At 46.7% G+C, this 21,005-nt stretch overlaps 1 protein-coding gene across 2 annotated transcripts in view; it reads left to right on the forward strand.

Moving 5' to 3' along the window:
- Nucleotides 1-21,005, forward strand: part of Homer2 (homer scaffold protein 2) — a 97,969-nt gene that overhangs the window by 39,117 nt on the left and 37,847 nt on the right. For both annotated transcript variants that reach the window (XM_028873797.2, XM_028873799.2), the window contains exon 2: nucleotides 14,858-15,014. In XM_028873797.2, coding sequence (XP_028729630.1) covers nucleotides 14,858-15,014 — 157 coding nt within the window. The remainder of the gene's footprint in view (nucleotides 1-14,857; nucleotides 15,015-21,005) is intronic.

Below are 21,005 nucleotides of genomic sequence, written 5' to 3' on the forward strand. Positions count from 1 at the left end.
GCGGCGGCGGCGGCGGCGGCGGCGGCGGCGGCGGCGGCGGCGGCGGCGGCGGCAGCAGCAGCAGCAGCAGCAGCAGCAGCAGCAGCAGCAGCAGCAGCAGCGGCGCACACCTTTAATCCCAGCACTCGGGAGGTAGAGGCAGGCAGATCTCTGTGAGTTTGAGGCCAGCCTGGTCTACAAAGCGAGTTCCAGGAGAGGTGCAAAACTACACAGAGAAACCCTGTCTTGGAAAAAAAAAAAAAAAAAAAAAAAAAAGAGCAAGCCTGTCTCCTCCAACCCTGCCCACTTCCTTCCTCATGGTCTTCTTTCACGTGTGTTCCTACCATGATGCTGTCCACTGTGTGATCCAGGCACTGGGTCTCTCCTCAGGACTAAGCCATCTCAACAATAGAACCAATACAGGGTCTCTTCACCTAGTCCTTTGCTATTTCTTACCAGAGTGTTGTGGATTATCTACTTGTTTAGTTCAGTTTAGACCTACGTACTGTCATTACCTACTCATTCCAGAAGTCTATTCTTGTGAATTTTCTACAAGACTTTGATGCTATCTGTGAGCAAAGAAACTTCTATCTATTTCTTCCTAGTTTGCATACCTTCGTTCCTTTTCTTGACTTACTGCAGTTGATAGGGCTTTCAGCACGGTGCTGAAAAAGAAAGAAAAAATAGAAAACTTCTGAGTTTCTCACCACTGACTGTTCCGCTGGTTGCCAAGTTTTCTGTAACTGTCCCTTCCTTGCAAAGTTGAGAAAGTCCTCCCTGGTCATCGCTGATTGGCCGTAGTTCTTCTTCTACGTGAATGAGCATTAGATTTTGTCAAACACTTTTTCTTTACTGATATGATAATGTGATTTTCCTTCACTATCTTATTGATTTGGTGGAGTATATTAATTGATTTTCAAGTAGTGAACCTGCCTTATATATCTAGGGCGTTTCACTTGGTTATCATGTATAATAAACCCTTTCCCTCCCAGGTTGGTTTTGATCAGTGTTTTAACTCCACAACAGAAAAACTAATACATCCACCCTGTTATTAATGTCAGGTCCAAAGGAGACGCTGATTCCCCGGACTCCAAAAGGCAGTCCAGGTATCCAGAAATGGGCTCAACCTGGACCAAGAGGACTTTTGGTGGTTAGAGAAAAGCCAGAATCCCTCAGGAACTTGTGAAGCTGGTTCCCCTCTACTGAGAGGAGTCATTTCACTTGTCCCTGGAAGAAGGGACAAATGTCTACCTGTGTCTATTAGCACACCAAAGCTCCTGCTGGCCTCCAGGCTCCTTCAGTATCACAAGGACCTGTTACACATTTCAAAGTTCACATTAGCATCCTGGCTCTTCTCACCTCCTCCTCTACCCTAAGCTTCCTCCAGCTCACGGGCTTCCCTCCCCCCAGCTACTCATTCTCCTTATAACCCTGCTATTTATATTCATTCATATTCTCTCTCCCCTCCCTCCCTCCTTTACTCCGCTCCTGTCTCGCTACCTTCTCTCTATTCTCTGCCCCTGCTACTCTCCCCACTCCTGTGGATAGCCCTCGCCAGGTCCAGTCTGCTGGCCACGTTCAGTCTACTGCTTCCCCTCGTTACTATGAACTCTTTCAGCTGCCTCTGGCTGTTCTCTCTCTCTCTCTCTCTCTCTCTCTCTCTCTCTCTCTCTCTCTCTCATATATAATAAAAATCTTCCCCTTAACCATACCGTGGGGTGGTCATGTCATCAGTGTATACAATTAATTTCTAATTCAGTTCCACTCTTAAGAACATTAGACATTATGCGACTTTTATTCTTTTAAATTTGTTAAGATATGTTTTGTGGCCCAGAATGTAGTCTTGTCTAGGTGAATACTCCCTGCGAGCTGGGCTGTGTGTAATCTTGTGTTTTCATGAAGCAAGCTATGGCTATCGATCTTTTCCAGCTGATGGATGGTGATATTAGGTCCAGCCGTGTCCTTACTGATGCCTTTGCCTTCTGGATCTGTCCGTTTGTCCTGGGGGTTGTCAGAGTCCCCAGCACTGGTGGCTTTGTTTGCCTTGCCCTGAGCTCTCTCGGCTTGTCTCACGTGATTGTGCACTGTGGGAGGTGCACACCCATCAGGCACTCCCCATCTTCTTTGAGTAGTGACCCTCAAGAGTAAGGCCCCTTTTAACCTTGATAACCTTTAGTGCTTCTATATCTGCCCTGTGTGAACTTAGTCTAGCTAGCCTCTCTATCTATTGATGAGTTAGGAGTATGACGTATCTTCCTGTTTTCACTTTTAATCTATTTTTAGCATTTATATGTAAAGTGGAGTTCTTGTTGATAACATATATTTGGGTTTTTTAAAAATATCTAGTCTGATCTTTCAACTGATGAATTTGAAACATTGACATTTAAGGTGATTGGTGATACAATTGAATGAATGTCTATCAGATATGTTAATTTTTACTTGATTCTCTGCGCTGCTCTTGTGTCCTCCCCACCCCCACCATCCCGGTCTCCTGTCACACTTACATATGAGTGTGAGCACATGCATGCACAGCAAGATACACTGTTGTTTTCACACTTACATATAAGAGTGTGAGCACATGCATGCACAGCAAGATACACTGTCTGCTGTCACACTTACATATGAGTGTGAGCATTGTATGCACAGCAGTGTACACTGTCTCCTGTCACACTTACATATAAGAGTGAGTGTATGCAGGCCCAGTAAGGCACGTTGCACATACTCCCGTCTGAACGCCCTGTTATCTGTCTAAGGCAGCTGAGCAAAGGGACAGTGTGATTTTCCCTTTCACTTATCACGCCTGTCTCTTTTTGTACATCTCAGTTTCTGACATAATCCTGTTTCTTTTTCCCAGCTCCCTTTAATGTTTCTTGAAAGGCACATTGATTGTCAAGGAACTCCATCAATCTTTAGCCGAGATTCTTTATTTCTCCTTCACCCCCAGAGGATAATTTTGCAGAGTACAGGATTCCAGACTTGTGTCTTTTCTCCCTCAACACATTAAACACTGCACCCCACTCTAGTCTTGCTTGCATGGTATGTGAAGCAAGGTCAGATGTTTTTTCATATTTCGTCCCTTATTGGTAAGGTAGGCCATTCCTCTCCCACCGGCTTCTTTTTAAGGTTTTATTTCTCATTTTCTGAAGTTTTAATGTGGTAACTATTGGAATGATGCTCTGGTTCATTTTTTTTGTCAACCTGGCACTAACTGTATATTCACTTGGGAAGAGAGAACAGCAATTGACCAACCGCCTCCATCAGATCAGCTGTGGGCATGCCTGTGGGACGTTTTACTGATTGATGGTTGACGTGGGAGGGCCCAGCTCACTGGGAAGTGCCACCCCTAGGCAGGTCTTTGGTTGTATAAGAAAACAAGCTGAAAGCCAGGTGGTGGCGGCACAAGCTTTTAATCCCAACAGGATCTCCGAGTTCGAGGACAGCCTGGTCTACAAAGTGAGTTCCAGGACAGCCAGGGCTACACAGAGAAACCCCATCTCAAAAACCAAACCAAAATAAAAAAAAAAAAAAAGAAAGGAAGGAAGGAAGGAAGGAAGGAAGGAAGGAAGGAAGGAAGGAAGGAAGGAAGCTGAGCAAGCCGTAAGGACAAGCCAGCACGCAGCATCCCCCCATGGTCTCTGTTTCAGTCTCTGCTCCTAGTTCCTGCCTTGAGTTCCTGTCCTTCAGCGATAGACGGTAACCTGTAAGCCAGATAAGCCCTCCCTTCCCCCAAGTTATTTTTGCTCAGTGTTTTATCACATCAACAGAAAACCAAACTAGAGCTTATGGTTTCATTTAGCCCTTAATTTGTTGTTCTTTGGTGTCCTGGATCTGTGGTTTGGTGTCTAACATTAACTTGGGTGAAATTTTCTGTCATTGTTGCTTTAAATGGTACTTCATTTCTTTCTTCTTCTAGTAGTCCTATTATTCATGTTATACCTTTAATATTTTCCCTCAGTTCTTGTATTGGGGGGTCCCCACTCTTACGCTGTGCTTTTCAGCTTTGAAAGTTTCCATTGTCATACCTTAAGCTTGGAGATACTATCCTCAGCCCTTCAGTTTGTTTCCATCATCACCACCATCACCATCATCATCATCACCACCACCAACCATCATCATCACCACCACCACCACCACCACCATCATCATCACCACCACCACCACCACCATCATCACCACCACCACCACCATCACTATTATCATCACCACCACCATCATCACCACCACCATCATCACCACCACCATCACCACCACCAACCATCATCACCACCACCACCACCATCATCACCACCACCACCACCACCACCACCACCATCATCACCACCACCACCACCACCACCACCACCACCACCATTATAATCACCACCACCATCATCATCACCACCACCATCATCATCACCACCACCACCACCATCATCATCATCATCAATTTGCGTGTGGTGCATGTCTGTGGGCACCCACTTGCCGCCACATACATATGGAGGTCAAAGGACAATCTTGTGGAGTTGGTTCTCTACCTCCGCCTTTACTCAGATTCTGGTAATGATACTTGGGTTGTTAGACTAACACAGTCGTCACCCACTGAACCATTGCTGGCCCCTGTGGTGGTTTAATCTTCAATATTCCTGCTTAGACTCTCCCTCTCCCTGCTCACAGTAACTACCATCTGTTTTTACCTGTTGTCAACTTTTCCCATCAAACCTTTTAAATGTATTAATCACAGTTTTGAAAACTCCTGATCTGATTATTCCAATATTCCTTCCATGTAATTTTTTATTGAAAGATAGACATGGCGTATAGGTATAGGGACTGCAGTGAGTCGGTCTTCAGCAGTGCGTTGGTATGCTGTGTTGGGGAGAGGGTCCTAACAGTCTCATGATGGATTCGTAGTCTTGGTGGTCCAGCAGCCCCACTGCGGCAGGTACGACTAAACAGCTGAGGGGTCTGGAGTTGGGCATCCCCAGTCTCCCGGGTCATTTAGGCTCTGATAATGCTCCTAGCACGTTGGTTTCTCCCGAGGCAAACCTTATTGGAACAGAACACTGCTGGTGTTTTTAAAGGCTACTTTCCTCTCGACCTGCCAGAAGAGTCTTGGGTTTTTCTTTGATCTTCCATCAGAACGTGGTGAGGCTCCAGAAAGTAAACAGTAAAACGAGTAGAGGTACCCTGTGTTCACTACTTTTCTCATGGGGTAACAAACGTGTCTAAAGGAAGGAAGGCTTCCTTTATGTCTACGGTTGGAAAAAGATACGGACCCCAGTGTGGCGTGGCAAGTGGCAAGAACATGGAGTGGCTGGCCACATTGTGTCCACAGTCAGGAAGCAAGGAGCAGGGAGGGGTGCTCAGCTTGCTCCCCCTTTTCTTTTGTATTCAGCCTGAGACCCTAGTCTTTGGGATGGTGTCGCCAGCACTCAATGTGGATATTCTCTGTAGAGACCCCCTCACGGGTATGCTCAAGGGGCGTTTCTCCTATGGGGACTTCAAATCCAGTCAAATTGACAGTGAAGATTAACCATTACAACTCCATCCTTCTCAACTCAACACCCCAAAACATCACTCACTACCAACCATATACAACTCTGTTCTAGTCCCCACAGTGTTTAACCCGCAGACTTGTCCATAGTGAGACTTCAGCAGTTCATCCGCTGCAGTGCAGATTTTCCTGCCCTGGTTAGCACTGGGTTTCTGCTCTGGGGAGTTGTGACTCTCTGTCCAGTTAGCGAGCCGTGGTTTGCTGTGGCCTTTGTGACGCAGGGACAGTGTGAAGCGGTGACGGACCCTTGTGACAGAGCTAAAGCTCAGGTTATCGCTTGATCAGTTAGGATGCACGGTGACTTCTCAGTTGTGTACCTGTTGGACTGGAAACCCGACATTCTCCTAATGCCACTTTTGAAGTCTCAGTGGCCTGTTCCTGGTGGCCCATCCTCATTGCTCGTGACCAGGCATTCGCCTCTCTGCTCCGAGAGGGTTGTACAGTGGTGCCCCAGAAGCAGCTTTTAGTCCCTTCCTTCCGTTCGTTCTCAATGCAGGTGCCAGACACCCCTCTGCACTGCAGACACCCCTCTGCACTGCAGACACCCCTCTGCACTGCAGACACCCCTCTGCATTGCATTTCCGGACTGTGTTACTTCTTTGCTCTAAATGCAGCATTTTCTAGTTACCATGAAATAGCAGTTTTCATTTTCAAATTTTAATTTAATTTTATTGGTTAGGCATTGTTTTGAGGCAGAGTCCTACCGTATAGCTCTGGCTCGCTTGAAACTTGCTGTGTAGACAAGGCTGGTCTCCAACTTGAGGTGATCTTGCTCGGCTGCCAGTGTGGGTTCCAGGCATGCATCACCGTACCCGACCCATCTTGGTATATTAACGGGAGAGCAATAGATCATAAAACTTGACATCCTCCACGGTAAAGTGGGGAGGAGGCAGCAAGATACGATCTCACAATAGATTCATTGCTACTGATTAGTCACACTTCTTTATAACACGTCTTAACAGTATCAGGGTGAAACATCAAAGAAAATTCTAGTTTATTAAGACAGAGTGCTTAGTCAAACATCTCATGTATTTTTTATTATAGGTGAATATAAGATCCCTCAACATTTAAAACTGAGAACATTATTTCCCCAGTCTTTAAAAAAAAAAATCCTCCCTGCTTAAGATTAGAAATGGTGTTGCCAAGTCACAGCCTTGTGTAGCATGAAGTCGGCTGTACTGTGCTCTGTTGTGGTCTAATATGGAAATCTGTGTGCACAGATGTGTTGTAGCAAGAGGAAGCACACACACTGTTCCTTCAGCAGGATTTGTCCCTCTCTTGAATTAGGCTGTCCCAGAGATCATTAAGCGTCGTGAGCCTGGCAATTCACCACCTGCTTTCCCAGAAATCATTACTTGGATGTTTTCCAATTCTTGGCTGTGGGGTTCACAGTTTGAGAAGTGTAAAATTCTGATTTTTTTATTCAAAACTTGTTCTACTCACCATGATTTTATTTTTTTCAGACAGGGTCTCATGTAGCCCTGATTGGCCTCAGATTCACTACGTAGCCAAAGGATGACCTAGAATTTCTGATCCTCCTGCCTCCACTGCCCGAATACTGCAGTCATGGCCATGTGCCAATCATACCTATCTTAGTCAGTGCTAGGGATTGATCCAGGACTTCGTAGATGCTAGGCAAGCACTCCATCAATTCAGTCATAGCCTCAGCCCTGGGATGAGGGTTTTTTTTTTTAATACAATAGTTTAGATACTCAATATGCTTTCTACAGAATAAAATGAGTCGTACTGAAATTCTAAGATACTTTCTATGGATGGCATATAGTGAATAGAATGTCCGTGCATGCCTAGAGTAGTCTGTAAGTGCACCTTATACACTGTGTGTAGCTCACTTGACAGATATGTATCATGTAGCATCCATGTTATTTCCTAGCAGTATTGGGTTGAGAATGCCACTTCTTAAAAGTGTAATTGCATAATTATGGGAACAGATATCTAAATGCATTTAACATTTTTCCTACATATGTATTTTTTGGAATGCATTTGGAATAGAAAATGGCTTTGATATAAATTTTCTGTGGAGCACAGTTGACAGATGCTGGCCTTGAGATGAAGACTGATTTCCTTAGCTTGGTGTTCAGGATCCACAGCTGGCTGTGTCCTGTCCTTGGGCCCATCTCTTGATAGCCCTTCCTGTGAATGCCCAGCGGTCCTAGCAAATGAGACGCTCACCTCTGTCCAGGAGTGAGGGAGGGTATGTGGAGGTGGGAGAGGGTTGTCTGTGCCGGTGTGGAGAGGGGCTGTTTGAACAGGGAATGGCATTGCAGCCTTGTGATGCGTGGCCTCACCCTACGCTCACCTTCTCACCTCCCCTATAAGCTCTTCACTACCTTGCTTCCTCAGAGAGAAGCTTCACTTCCGCCCATGGATACATTTGCTTTCCTGGTTCATTTCTCTACTACTGTCTCTCCAGATCCCAAGCACATGAGAACGGATCAGATGTCCTCCCTGGGGCAGCCTTGGCCTATGGAACTTAATTAGACCCACATCACAACAGGAGAATGTGTGCTGAATGCTCTTTAAAAACTGCCAGACACTCCAAGGAATAAGTAGCATCATTAATCAAGCCTGTCATCGTTCATTGGGGGCACTTGTCTCTTCAGCTCTCTGGTGTAAATGTGACCTTAAAGGGGAAATTCCCTGTCAGTGAACTGGGAGGATTTATGGCAAATGCTTTCACTCTGAGGTCTCTGATTTTATCAGGTGTGATAATTAGCATCTGGCGATGTGTAAAAATAATTTAACACAGTGAGGCAGCTGTGGTCCACTTGAAGGGGCTCAGACGGAGCAAGGGAGATGGATTTCTGAGTCAAGCCTGGTAGGTTCAAGTCCCCTGCATAGTTGTGCATTTTTGGAACAAGTGTGGAATAATTCTTTGTCCCTGAAAATGGGCAGAACTGCCTGTACCATGCACACAGTTCCTGAGTCTTCTATTTATAGATTTTGTTCTCTTCTATGAATGTATCTGCATATTTGCTAACACTTCCCTTTTTGTTTGTTGTTAATTTTATAATAATATATTTCAATATCTGATATAGCTAAATATCTCCCATTGCTCTTCATTTTCAGATTTTTTGTTTTTTTTGGACTTTGTTCACATAGTGAGTTTTCTATATAAATGATCTTGTCCAGTTCTAAAAATAATTCTGCTGATATTTTCATTATATTACTTACATATTAATTTAGAGGCAATTAACATCTTCATATTGATTGTCTTATGTAAGAATGGGGTATGTCATATTTATTAATGTTTTCTTCCATGTACCTTGGAAATTTTTTAAAATATATTTTGCATACTTCTTAAATAGATCCCTAGACACTGTTTTTTTTGGTTGCTATTGTGAATAGAACTTTTTTTAAAAAAAAATCATAATTTCTGTCTAATTTGTACATAATTTATCATAATTTGTACACATTGGTTTGTTTTTAATTAGTGATTTTATACCTCATCACCTTACTAAATTTTACTATTCATATGTGCAGTCATTTCTGCAATAGTGGTAACCTACTATTTGGATTTGTATGAGAGTAGAACCCCAATGTGCTTGTGAATTAGATTTTCTGCTTGAGAGAATATGTGAGACTTTCTGTCTGCATCCTCACTTTTCTCTCTCGTATCTGTCTGGTCTCGGGGTATTTGGCCTCGCAGGCAAGGGGCCTGTTAGCCATCTGGAATGCTGGCCAGGGGCCAGGTGAGCAATGCTTCTGGTTCTTGCTTGTATCCTGAGAGAGGGCTCTGAGTGTAACATGGTAATGGAGGATTGCCCGGCATTTACAAGGTCTCAGGCACTATGAAAACAAAACAAACAAAATCAAAATGGATTACACGTCAGACCTCGTGAGATGCTATGGTAGGATTTGACTCTTCTGGCTAGTGGAGAGCGGAGATTTTACATCCAGAAATGGCCCTGGCTGTTGGTATGGATATAAGAAAGTATAGATTTCAGAACTCCTGGAAAGAGGGCATTTTAGTTGCAGAATGCCTGCCTAGCGTGTGTGAGGCCCTGGGTATGATCCCTAGTTTTCCCAAACAACAGAAGTCCTCAAGGAAAACAGCAGAAGGCCCAGGGGGATGGCTTGCTTGCTTCATAAGTGCAAGGACCTGAATTTAGATGCCCCATAACCAATGTAAAAAGCCAGGCTTGGTGGCATGCTCCTGTAAGTCCAGTAATGGTGTGGGGGGGGGGGCAGGAACAGGCAGAGGCTAGAGCTGGCTGGCTAGCTAGCCTGGCCTATGGGGTGAAGTTCCAGGCCAATGAGAGACCCTTGTGTCAAATAAAAGGTAAGAGGTACCAGAGGAATGACCCCTGAGGTTGTCCTTCAAAGCAATATGTACACACATGTACACACACACACACACACACATACACACACACACACACACACACACACACGAGAACAGCAGAAGTCAGTTTGGCGACAGGGCAGAGCAAGGCAGGTGACCTGGAGCCTGTGAATATTCCCAGTGTTTGGAGCTGGCCCTGTGAGGGGTAGAGCAGAGAAGCCTGTGGTGCTGGCCAGGAGGACCTCACCATCGAGGTACTGTGTGGATGTTTATTTGAAGGAGCTCAAGAGTCAAGACAAAGTCGGGAACGCTATGAGACTTGGAAATGTTTAAATAGCTGCAGAAATAATTTCTGAATCACTTTTTGCAATTCAAATCGAATAGAAGTAGGAAAATAAAAATCACGAGGCTTCATAGATTCCTGTCAGAAAACAGCCTGGCACTGAGCAAGTGAAAGATTATGACAAGTTAAAACCTCATTTTTCTTTCTTTTCTGCAAAAAAAAAGGGGGGGGGGGAAGTAGTCCTGCCAGTCCTTTTGCAGAGGCACTTCACGCGGAGCCAGAAATCGTTCAAAGCCGAAGCGTCGGCTCTGCCGAGGGTTTTCGTGTTCCAAACGTACATATGTTGCACAGAGCATCTAATTATTCTTAGGGACAATTACTGTCAGGTTCCAAAATGTGCTCAATGAGCAGCAATTGGTGTTTATTCAGCTTTTAAAAGACTATGCAAGGGAACTGTAGGTTATATTGTCTGCCTGAAGAAGCATTTTGCCATCCGGAAACATCTGCTTTCTATTTAAAGCTGTGGAGAAGGGATAGGAGCGGTTCAAATAGACTCCCTGAGCACTGAACACCAAAGAAAGGGGGATGAAACTGGATCTGAAGGTGGTTTCTGCTCTCTGATCTGCACTGGTCCCTGCTGGGAGGGATCTGCAGCCTCGTGGGTTGGCAAGTTCTGATTCTGTTGACTCTCCTTATTCTGATTTGCACACACATAGGACCTGACAGTGATGTCCTAGATACAGCACCTGTCCTTTCTCAGGTGAGGCTAAATTAGCCTTCGAAGTTGGGGTCCCTTTCTCTGAATTGAAAGTACTCCAATTCTGCTCTTTTTGTTGCTTGGCATCACCTTGCGACCCTGAGCTCTCTGCGGCTAACACTGTCCACGCACAGCTGTTAGGAGGATCTGATGAGGATATTGCCCTCCGTGTGGTGTTTTGTAAACTTTCTGTGAAGGACACGGTCTTCATTATCTATCTCACTGTAATAAACCACAAATTCAGCAGCTTAAGCAAACCGTGTTCCTGTAGGGCAGGAGTCTGAGTGGGTCGTGTGCCGTGGTCAGGTCCGGGCTGAAGTCTCACATGAAGGCTTGATTATAGAAAGATCTGGTTGGAACTCACATGGTTGTTGGTAGTGGTCTATCCTCTGGGGCTATTGGACCAAGGGCCTCAGTTCTTCTCTGGTTGCTGGCTTGAGTCTTCTCAATGCTTTACAATGTGGGACTCTTGATATTCCCGAAAGCCAGCGAGGGCGAGTTACAAGTTACAATTCTGTATAACTTAATCACACACATGGCCACCCATGACCTTTGCTACGTTCTGTTGGTTGAGAGAGTCAGACTGAAGTGCAAACCTGTAATCCCAGTGCAGGAGGTCGAGGTAAGAGCATCACCAATTGGAGGGCTGTGGGCACTAACAGAGACCCTGCCTAGAAAACCCTGGGCCCCAAACACACAAACAAAGACCAAAACAATTGACATCTTCCCTGCATGCAAGGGGAGGAGAGTACATTGGGAACCATGCTGGAGGCTGTATACTGCCCACAGCTACTGTCTTAACTATTCTTGTAGTTAAGAGGGAGTTGAAGTTTCCAGATACGCCACCTACTGTGTGACCCAGGCAGGTCTTTTGGCCATTCTGAGCCCGTCTCCCCCACCTGTACAGCACTTTCTCTGCAAGATTATTGTGATCCTAAATGAGGAATCCCATATGCAGAATGCTAAGCAGTTGGTAAATGTCAGCGCCCGGCTGTTCTTTTCATCCTGGTCTTTTTTTTTTCCCCCACTTGAAATAACATTAGACTTTTTGAATATCAGAAGAATAGCTTGAAACTCCCCAGTACTCTCAGATTGGGTTATTCATGTGGAAATCCCAGTCCTGTAGGTGGCTTTCTGGATACAGAGCTTCAGTTAGACTGGATGTGAAGGTCTGTCCCCATCCCCCACTACACATACCTCGACCTGGGTGTGCTGGGAACTCAGGGCCAAGGAATGCAGCTCTGTGGTCTCAGTGGAGCCACAGTTTTGGGTACAGTGAACACTCAGCATGGGTCTGGTGAGGGTCCCAACAGTACCCCTCCTCGGCCTCTTCCAGTAGAAGGCCCGGCTGTGGTGACCAGGGGTGTCCAGATGAGCCCACCGGACCTCCCCACCTCTGTGTATTTCTAGTTGAGGTTCTGATGGTAACTCAAGGCTTTCAGAGTCCAGGACTGAGAAGGCCAGTTTGGAGATGGTGGCCTTCGGTCTGAGTGCTCACAAATCATGCCAAGCAGATGTCTAGCAGGCTGTTTTGGCTGTACCAACCCTGCCATTATACCTTACCTTCCAGTCTTCTCCCTGCATCCCTCTCCACTTTGATTGACTGTCTGACTTCCTCACTGCTGCCGGCTCTGAGGACACAGAGTACACATAGAAAGTCGATATGGAACACAGCAGGCCTCCTACCTTCTCCCCCTTCCTCCCTGGTCAGAGCCCCGTCCTCCGCCCAGAGCACCTCTGCCTCCCTTCCACCCCCTCTCCCAATCCCTCGCATCCACAGACTCGTTCTTGGTCCCACGGTTGACCCCAGGGCTCTAGGAGACCTTTCAGGAGTAGATGAGCCACTCACAGTCAACTGTGTCGTTCTAGGTGAGGGTTGCTGGCTGTGGGGACCACGTCCTCTGTTGTTTCCTGAATCCTTGGGTAGTGTCTAAGGAAAGCACTCTCCCAGATTTTCAGAAGGTAACAGTTATCTAGAACTCTTGTTGTAGAAGTCCTTTTACTAGAGAGTCGGATGCCAGGAGCTGGTAATTTTAGTAATCATGGATAATTGCCGTCATGAAGGTTTAGCAAACAAGGGTCCACATGTGGCCTGCTTACCCCCAAGCCCTTCCTTCTTCCTTCAAAGCCTGGGCTCTGTCCCTGAAAGGGGCTCCTCTCTGACCTGTTGGGCTGCTGTTTAGTGTTGTAGGAAAGGGCAGCAGAGATCCAGTATAGTTTAACTCGCCAGATTCTCTGTGGTGACAGCTGTTCAGCCTCCTTCCCTCACATAAGCAGACCGTTGCTTGAGAATGTGTTTTTCTTTATAGTGTTGTATTTGGATGATGAGCGCCCCAGCTGGGACATCCAGACGGCAGACTCCCCCACCTCGTATTCATGAGTATGTGCTCCACACAGCTTGGCCTCTTGACGACAGATGTGAATGAAACATTACTGCGGGAATCTTCCTTTTGTTTCTACAGCTGTCTCCTAGCCGCTGGAAGGCTGTGGGGTTGGGATGAAGCAAGGGAACTTGAGGATCATTAAAGGAAATGCCTGCTCCCTGGGCCTAGAGAGGCACAGGGGTGCCAGCCTCAGGCCGCTCTTCTGTGATACCAGCTCTAGAAGCCGCCCTATTGGCATTACATTCACACCGTTCTCTTCCAGAAGTTCCCTCGTTCCTCTAACACTGTGCTGATATCCATGATATTATCTGACATCCCTTGTATGAGGCTCAAAGAGTACATTGCTTTCCTAGAATAAAGTTTTCCCTTGAGAGCTGTGTTTCCAATAATGCATCTTCGGCCGATGCTGTGCGTCAGGGCCAGAGAGCCCTCTGCCCAGCACCTCCCCACTGAAAGCATAGCACTCCAGACTTTGAACTTCTGTGTCCACTGCGCAAGCTTCATCATCTCTTCTAAATTGTTGGGATTTTAAAGATTCATTTGACTAAACCAAATCAAACCTTCGAATTTAATTTTGCATCTTTGATCAATGTTTACTATAGTTTTTTTTTTTTACATTATTTTTGCATGCTGGTGACCCCAACCCCCCTCCCACCTCATTTTGTCTTGTTTTTGAGCATTTAAATAATTTTGGAGATCGTTTGCCTATAAAGCTTTTCTTCAAAAAGCAGATTTTGTGATGAATCTGTTTCATTTATTTGTGACGTGGTTAAGTAGGTACTTCAAAGTATGACTGTGTAGTGAATTCTGTTACAGTTTTAAAATCTGTCTTAGTTACGAGTGTCTGTTTTCAGGGCCTGATTAATTCTTTACTAAACAGGAAAAACATAGATAACATGTTAGCTTGGTTAGTTATTTTTTAGCAGTCACAAGAAACGATCACAGGGTTGTGGGACGACAAAGATAATAGTTTCGTGTCAGACTGGAGAGGAGAGGGTCAGATAAAGCATAAAACTACAGGGAGAGCCACACAGAACGCGAAGGCCCCAACCAGTAAAGTCCTTACTGGTTTCGAAAGTAAACTGGCATTTCTTCCAAGGATGTAAAAGAATTCAGTCATTCAGAACACTCCCTCAGATTTGAGAAACACTCAGATGAAATATTAAGCTTCAAATGGGTTGCAAAATCCTAAAGCTGACCCAGAATCTCCCAAAATAAATTTGTTAAAAATTTTCTAAAATGAATTAGTTCCAAAGTGCCCCCTCAGCCTCAGAAATACCAATAGGATGTCAGAGAAACAAACAAACGAAAAATAGGACCCTTGACAGGGATGTAAAAGCTCTCAACAAAGAGTTTCATTTTAAGCACACTGCTCATTAGGCCAGTTGCCCAGCCGCTCGCTCGAGGTAGCTGCAGTCAATTGGAGTGTGGGTTGCGGAAACTCCTCGCTGGGTATCTCTCTCTTCCTCCTCCTCCTCCTCATTTTAATTGTTCTCATGCATATGTATCTTTGCCGAAAAGCTATTTAAAATCGTATGAGACAGTGGGTGGCCTAGAAATCATGAATTATACATTCGGTCAGGTTCCATTAATTCACACACACACATCTGTCCTGTTGCAGAGAACAGCCCATCTTCACCACCCGAGCGCACGTCTTCCAGATTGACCCCAGCACCAAGAAGAACTGGGTGCCCGCAAGCAAGCAGGCCGTCACTGTTTCCTATTTCTACGATGTCACCAGGAACAGCTATCGAATCATCAGTGTTGACGGAGCCAAGGTACTGCCCTGACAGACCATCTGACATCTCCCTTATTTTTATTCCAAAGCAATATGGTGTATTTGAAAGATGAAGGGAAAAGCTGTATCCCCAACCCTACTGTCTTATCACAGAGCTTACCATAATGTCTGCATAATCACATATCGTACTCTTCCTTTCCCACCTAAAATCAGGACAAATGAGAGCAAAACAGATTTCCCTGTTACTTCACTGTCTTCATAATTAACATTTTAATGCCTATGCAGTGATTACATGAAGGGCCTATAATGATCTTAATTTCTTTACGGTGTCTTCAATTTCTTGCTGTTACAGATATTAAGCATTCCCATGTAGTGAACATCCTCGGTTGTTCATTATATACCTATTGCTTCCTTTTGAATATTTCCTCAGGGTAGATTCTCACAGGTAATATTATAGGTCATGCTATTAACACTTTATGGGCCTGGATGCATACGGCCAGAGCATTTTCTAAAGGGTTCTTTGGCCTGTATGAGGATGCTAGTTTATTACACCCTTGTAATCAATGAATGTTTCCTTTAATCTGTTTCTGGTATTATTAGACATGGGAATCAATTTTTATTAAATAATTTGGGAGTATTCCTTTTTTTTTTAAGAGCAGGATGTTGTTACATAGTCCAGGCTAGATGTGAACTAGAAGCAATCCTCCAGTCTCTGTCTCCTGCATACTGGCATTACAGGCATGTACCATCATATTTGACTTAGTACTTTATACAATACTTTTTATTCCTGGTATCTCATTATTTTGCTTTCCTATCTGTATTTTTGCCACATTGTTTGTGAAAAGAGGAGGAAGGGATGCCAGCAACAGTACAACCATGTCTTTAAAATTAAACAACTCCTCTTCACTATAGTCTCTCTGTCTGTAGTCCTGTCCACCCTGCTGGTAATTTTTCTGTGTCACCTGAAATCCAGTGTGTTTGGAGGTGAAACCCATTTACCATCTAGACCACCTCTCTGTTTTCATTTCCTAGTATTTGGTGTGAAAACCAGAGCTTGTCTTCTGGTTGTTTTTTTAAACTGTAGCTCCTGCCAGGCAGTGGTGGCGCACGCCTTTAATCCCAGCACTCAGGAGGCAGAGGGAGGAGAATCTTTGAGTTCGAGGCCAGCCTGGTCTACAGAGTGAGTTCCAGGATAGCCAGGGCTGCACAGAGAAACCCTGTCTCAAACAAACAAACAAAAACCCACAAACAAACAAAGAAACAACAACAACCACAAAGTAAGACAAACACACACTACTTTGGCTGGCGGCTCCTCGCCTCCTGTCTGTGGTCCCTTGTGGATTCTGCCCCCAGGTCAGCTTTCCTAGACAGCAGGAAGTGAAGAGTTGAGAGCTGAGCAGTAGTGTCTCCATTAGAAGGTTCCCCCAGGTAAGACACCAGACCCTCAGGGCCTCCACATCTGATGCAGGCCCCGGGGTCCTGTCAGTGTCTCCTTTGGGCTTTCAGCATCACGATGTCTAGAGATGAAGGTGAGTGGTCTCATGGTCCTGTCTTTCCCATCCAGTTTCCACAACGCTCCCCCCCCCCAGCAAAGGACCCCAAATGTCCTCGTTTTTTTGTAGCTGAGGTCTAAGTACAGGTAGTGAGGTACACTCTGGGGTGGTAGGGTGAGCTGGTGCTGGTGTCCAGTCCCTACACCAGCAGCTCCTGGCTTGTTGGTGTGGCACAAGGTTTACTCTGGCAACCAGAGAAGCATTTCCTGAGATTTTTTTTTTCAGGCAGGGACTGTGTGGCCCCTCTCATTCCAGGGAACAGCGGTTGGTCTGATGAGTGTCTTATGAGACGCAGCTGAGATAGACCATGAGGGACATGGTAAGGGGTGGTCAGTAGCAAGGAAGTGTGCCGATGCTGGACATGTAATGGTGGCCCATCTGAAAGGCTCCTTGATTTGAAAGTGCTGTATTTGACTTTATTTTTACTTCTGGGAGGCACAGTGGGGCTGCAGTTGTAATGGCCACGTCTCTGTGCTGCTGAGCTGGAATCGCTTGGGCTCTTTCCAGGGCGTTCTGACGGGCATGGAGAACTGAGCTGACCTGCTGCCTTTCATCTGTAGATTCTGTCAGTACAACTGCCGTCCCTAGATGGGTTTGCACTCTTGTCTGCTGAGCTGCCCAAGGATGCATTGGGCTTAGCTGTAGATAAAACAGCATCCTTAGAGCAAGTGCGTTGGTCATTAGCGAGGCTTTCAGTAATTTGTCAAACTGTCAGCCACTGTATCATTATGCCTCTGCAGTCCCTGCAAGCGGTGGCAGTGTGTGGAGTCCAGGCCAGCTGAAATGGCTCTGAGGAGTCAGATGGGTACGGGAAGGTGATCTGTGTGATAATTGTGTAGTGGAGCTAACTCAGGCCGCGTGTAGGCTGTTCACTGACTTAGAGCAGCACTTAGGGAATGGGAATTGGAAATGTAGACTGTGAGCAACACTGAAATTCAGAGACTAAGCCAGAGCTTCTCCGGCTACCTCCCCGCCATGTCACTGGTCACCTTGTGTTCTTGAAGTCCACCTAGAGTGCCAGCTTGACCACTGCAGCGCAGAGAACTGGGGCAGAGCCTCGTGTGGCAAAGGGAGCGGAAAGCCAGGGAATGTGGGGATGGGTTAGACTTAGTCACTGGGTCACTACCCCTTGGAGCCACGAGCTGGGGGCGGGGGCATGTCTTGGCTCAGTAGTACTAGATGTGGTTTCAATACTACCACAGTCCTGCTGGACCCTTCCTTGACCCAGCAGCAAGTAAGATGGACAGGCAACATCTAAGTGAACCTGCTTCCAGCTTCCGTAGTTAGGTGAGGGGGATGGAGACAGGACCTCAGACCATAGTAGCTATAATAGCTATTACCACCGGCTCACCCTTCTCTGCCCAATCTGAAGTCTGGAAGTCTCAAGTCCCAGCTCCTGCTCTGACTGAATACTCTAAATTTCTCGTCTTCCTTCCTGTGGCTGCGATAAACGTAGTATGCTGAGCTGATTGCTAGGTGCCTGTGCTGACACCCGGCCTCCACTTCTTGGCTCTGGCCTCTTGACTCCCCTCAACATCTCTGTGCAAGCAGAACGGCTTGTTTCTGTTTCTGACCAGCCACTGTGGTTCCGTGTTCACGTAGGCCTTGCCTCCCGCAAGCCATCCATCCACGGTCCAGCTACCCTCTTGTGAGCCGACCACTCGAGCATGGATGCACACCAGCCCCGGGGACGTGTGGCTACCTTACCACTCCTCATCTTTGTGTTCTCCGCCACGCGAGAATGACTCTGTTTTGTTCAAGGCCTTTGATTGTAGATGCTGATCTGAATTGGGAACCCTGTCTCAGCTTGTGGGCCATACCTCGATTACCCAAGGCAGGCCGTGGTCCTGCTCCTCTTTGTTGGCCTGGACATATCAAACTCATGGTCTCAAGCTTCTGCTTGGCATGTGTAGGCCAACTGTGCCTCCCAGAGCGTGGGGTATTGCTTATAGGAAAGCACACTTGTCTTGTCCCTCTTGGATGGAGTAGGTGTACTTTAGTCACAAGTCGCTGGGATGGAAAGGGACTCGAAGGTCATTTTGAGCTAAGGCCACACTGGATGCAATAGCTGTATAAACCCAGCTGCCGGAAGAGCGCAGGATCTCCTGGAGGGAAGTGCTGGAACCATGGAACCAGCAGCTAAGCATCCCGTCCCAGGCATTACAAGTGTCTCTTCCCTGAGGTGCACAGAGGGCCTCACCTCCCTGAGAGCAAACGGGCTGCTTATTATAGGATGGTCTAATTCCACCCTGTTCCTTATTTTCCTTGAAACATTAAGACATTAAGACAGGGTGGCATGTGTTCCTTCCAGCTTAGTCTAAAGATGTGGTGAGAACCCTGCTGTGTGGTACCTCAGCATTTCCCAAGCCCTGGGAGGGTGATATGGATTCCATGTCTATGTGGAACTGCCTGGATACGGAGTTCCTTGCAGATGGGCTTGGGGAGAGGTATGCCTGGCTTGCTTTCTTGTCTCAGAGCCAAGCCGGAGTGGGTAGCCCCATAGACAAGATGGAGAGTAAGATGATGGGGGAGTAAGCTGTGCGGAGGTCAGGCCTGGCTACCCCTCTCCATGTGTGCAGCAGGTGTGCTGTGCGCACAGAAGGAGAGTGAGCAGGGCCACAGCCACTGCCAAGGGAAGGTTCACCCTGCTCACAGATGATGGGCAGATGGGGGCCACAGACGTACAGAGCCTAATTCCCAGCTTCTTAGCCCACCGCCGTGAGCCCTGGCTATCACAACAGCCACGTGACTGGTGGTGAGCTTTGCACAGAATGGCCAACTCCGTCACGAAGACACTCCATTTACAGAGCATTTGTTAACTGAGCATTGCAGCCTCGATTTCATTGTGCTTTCGGCACCCTTTGTGGACCAAGTTAATCACTGCCATCCTTCTGAGAAGCTGCCTGTGCCTGTGGGCAGGGCTTGCCTGGCGCAGGTGCTTCTCCCGGGGGCTCTGGCTGACTCTCCTGCCCTTGGCTCCTGGTTATTTATAGGATTACAGAAAAATCCACATTAGCAGAGACCTGAGAGGTCGTCTGTTCTACAAATATTTAGCGGTGCTCACTGCGCCAAACGTTATGCCTGATGATGATAGTTCAAAGGGTAGAAACAGATGAAACCCTAGGATGCTTAGGGTATTCTAGGAATGTAAAGTTGCTTTCAAAAACACCATCAGGAGCCAGGGGGATGGCGCTCAGCAGGGGTGGGTGCTTGCTGCCAATCTTCAAAGCCTGGCTTTGGCTTTGGTCCCTGAGACGCACATGATGGAAGGCAAGAACCATCTCCCAAAAGTTGCCCTCTGACCTCTATAAATGCACAGTAGCATACATGTTCTCCCCACCCCTCACACACACACACACACACAAATAGATGTAATTTTTTAAAAGTATAATACAGTTCCCATCTTCCATCCACCATTGTCGTTTCCTCTTGAAAAGAAATGCCAAGCCCCTCTGTTAAGGGATTGAGTTTCTGGAATGTTCCTACCACACAGTAGGCTTTCTGTGAATGTCAGATTCTTTCCTTCCACCTCTCAGGCATGAAGAAGACAAGGGATGGGGAGGGGGGCGTCTTGCTAATCCACACTGGGAGCGGGCAGCCCACTTTTTGATTGTCGTACCTTGTGGCTTCTCATGGAAAAACTAAGCTCTTCAGCCTCCGATTCCCGAGCTTGGTAACATCCTCTTCCCGGCTGGCCTTCTTCCAAGACCTTGTCCCCGGGTTTGGGGCATCCGAAGAAAACTTGGCTCCAGTGACCTGCAGGGACTGGAGCTTTTATCAGGACACTGTTCCATGGGGAGGGGTATGGAGGAGCTGGCCTCCCACCTTAAAGTCTGTGCCTGGGGTGCTTTACAGAGTAGACCCCCACTGGGCTCTGGCTCTCCCCAAGTCTTCTCTCCCGTGTGCCCAGGAGGCACGGTTCTTCCCTGCTCTGTCGACTCTCCCGCACCCGCTCCGTTCTTCCTCCAGTGCGTCTCTGCCTCTGTCTTTGGGTCTGACACCTGCTCTTCCTCAGTTGCTTCCTGAGGGCAGTTTCCTGCCTCAGGCCCCTTGTTCCCTTCGTCCGTATGATACCCACCCCCCACTTCTGTGACCCTTCCTCACTTGCCCCACAGTCTGCTCGGACCCCAACTCTCCTCTTAATATTAGACTCCATAAGTCCAGCCCCCTCCTCTGTCCTCAGTGTGACTTGCCAGTGTCTCGGGGTACGTCCTCTTCTCACCCTGAAGATGAGCCTCCCCAACAACTCTGTTACAGGCTTGGGTAACAGTTATTTTTAAAGTATTAATACTAAAGTGAACCCTTGTGCATCTCCTCCTCAGTTGAAGTATGTCCTTTAGTAGAGAGGCCCTAGTGTATAACTGAGAAAACTCAAGACAAATTGAAAACGACACAGCAAAACACTGCATTGAACTAACCTACTGAATGTCCCTGCTCACACTGCACTGAACACACTACCTACTGAATGTCCCTGCTCA

This window comes from Peromyscus leucopus, chromosome 1 (assembly GCF_004664715.2).
Source record: "Peromyscus leucopus breed LL Stock chromosome 1, UCI_PerLeu_2.1, whole genome shotgun sequence".
NCBI classification, from domain to species: Eukaryota; Metazoa; Chordata; class Mammalia; order Rodentia; family Cricetidae; genus Peromyscus; species Peromyscus leucopus.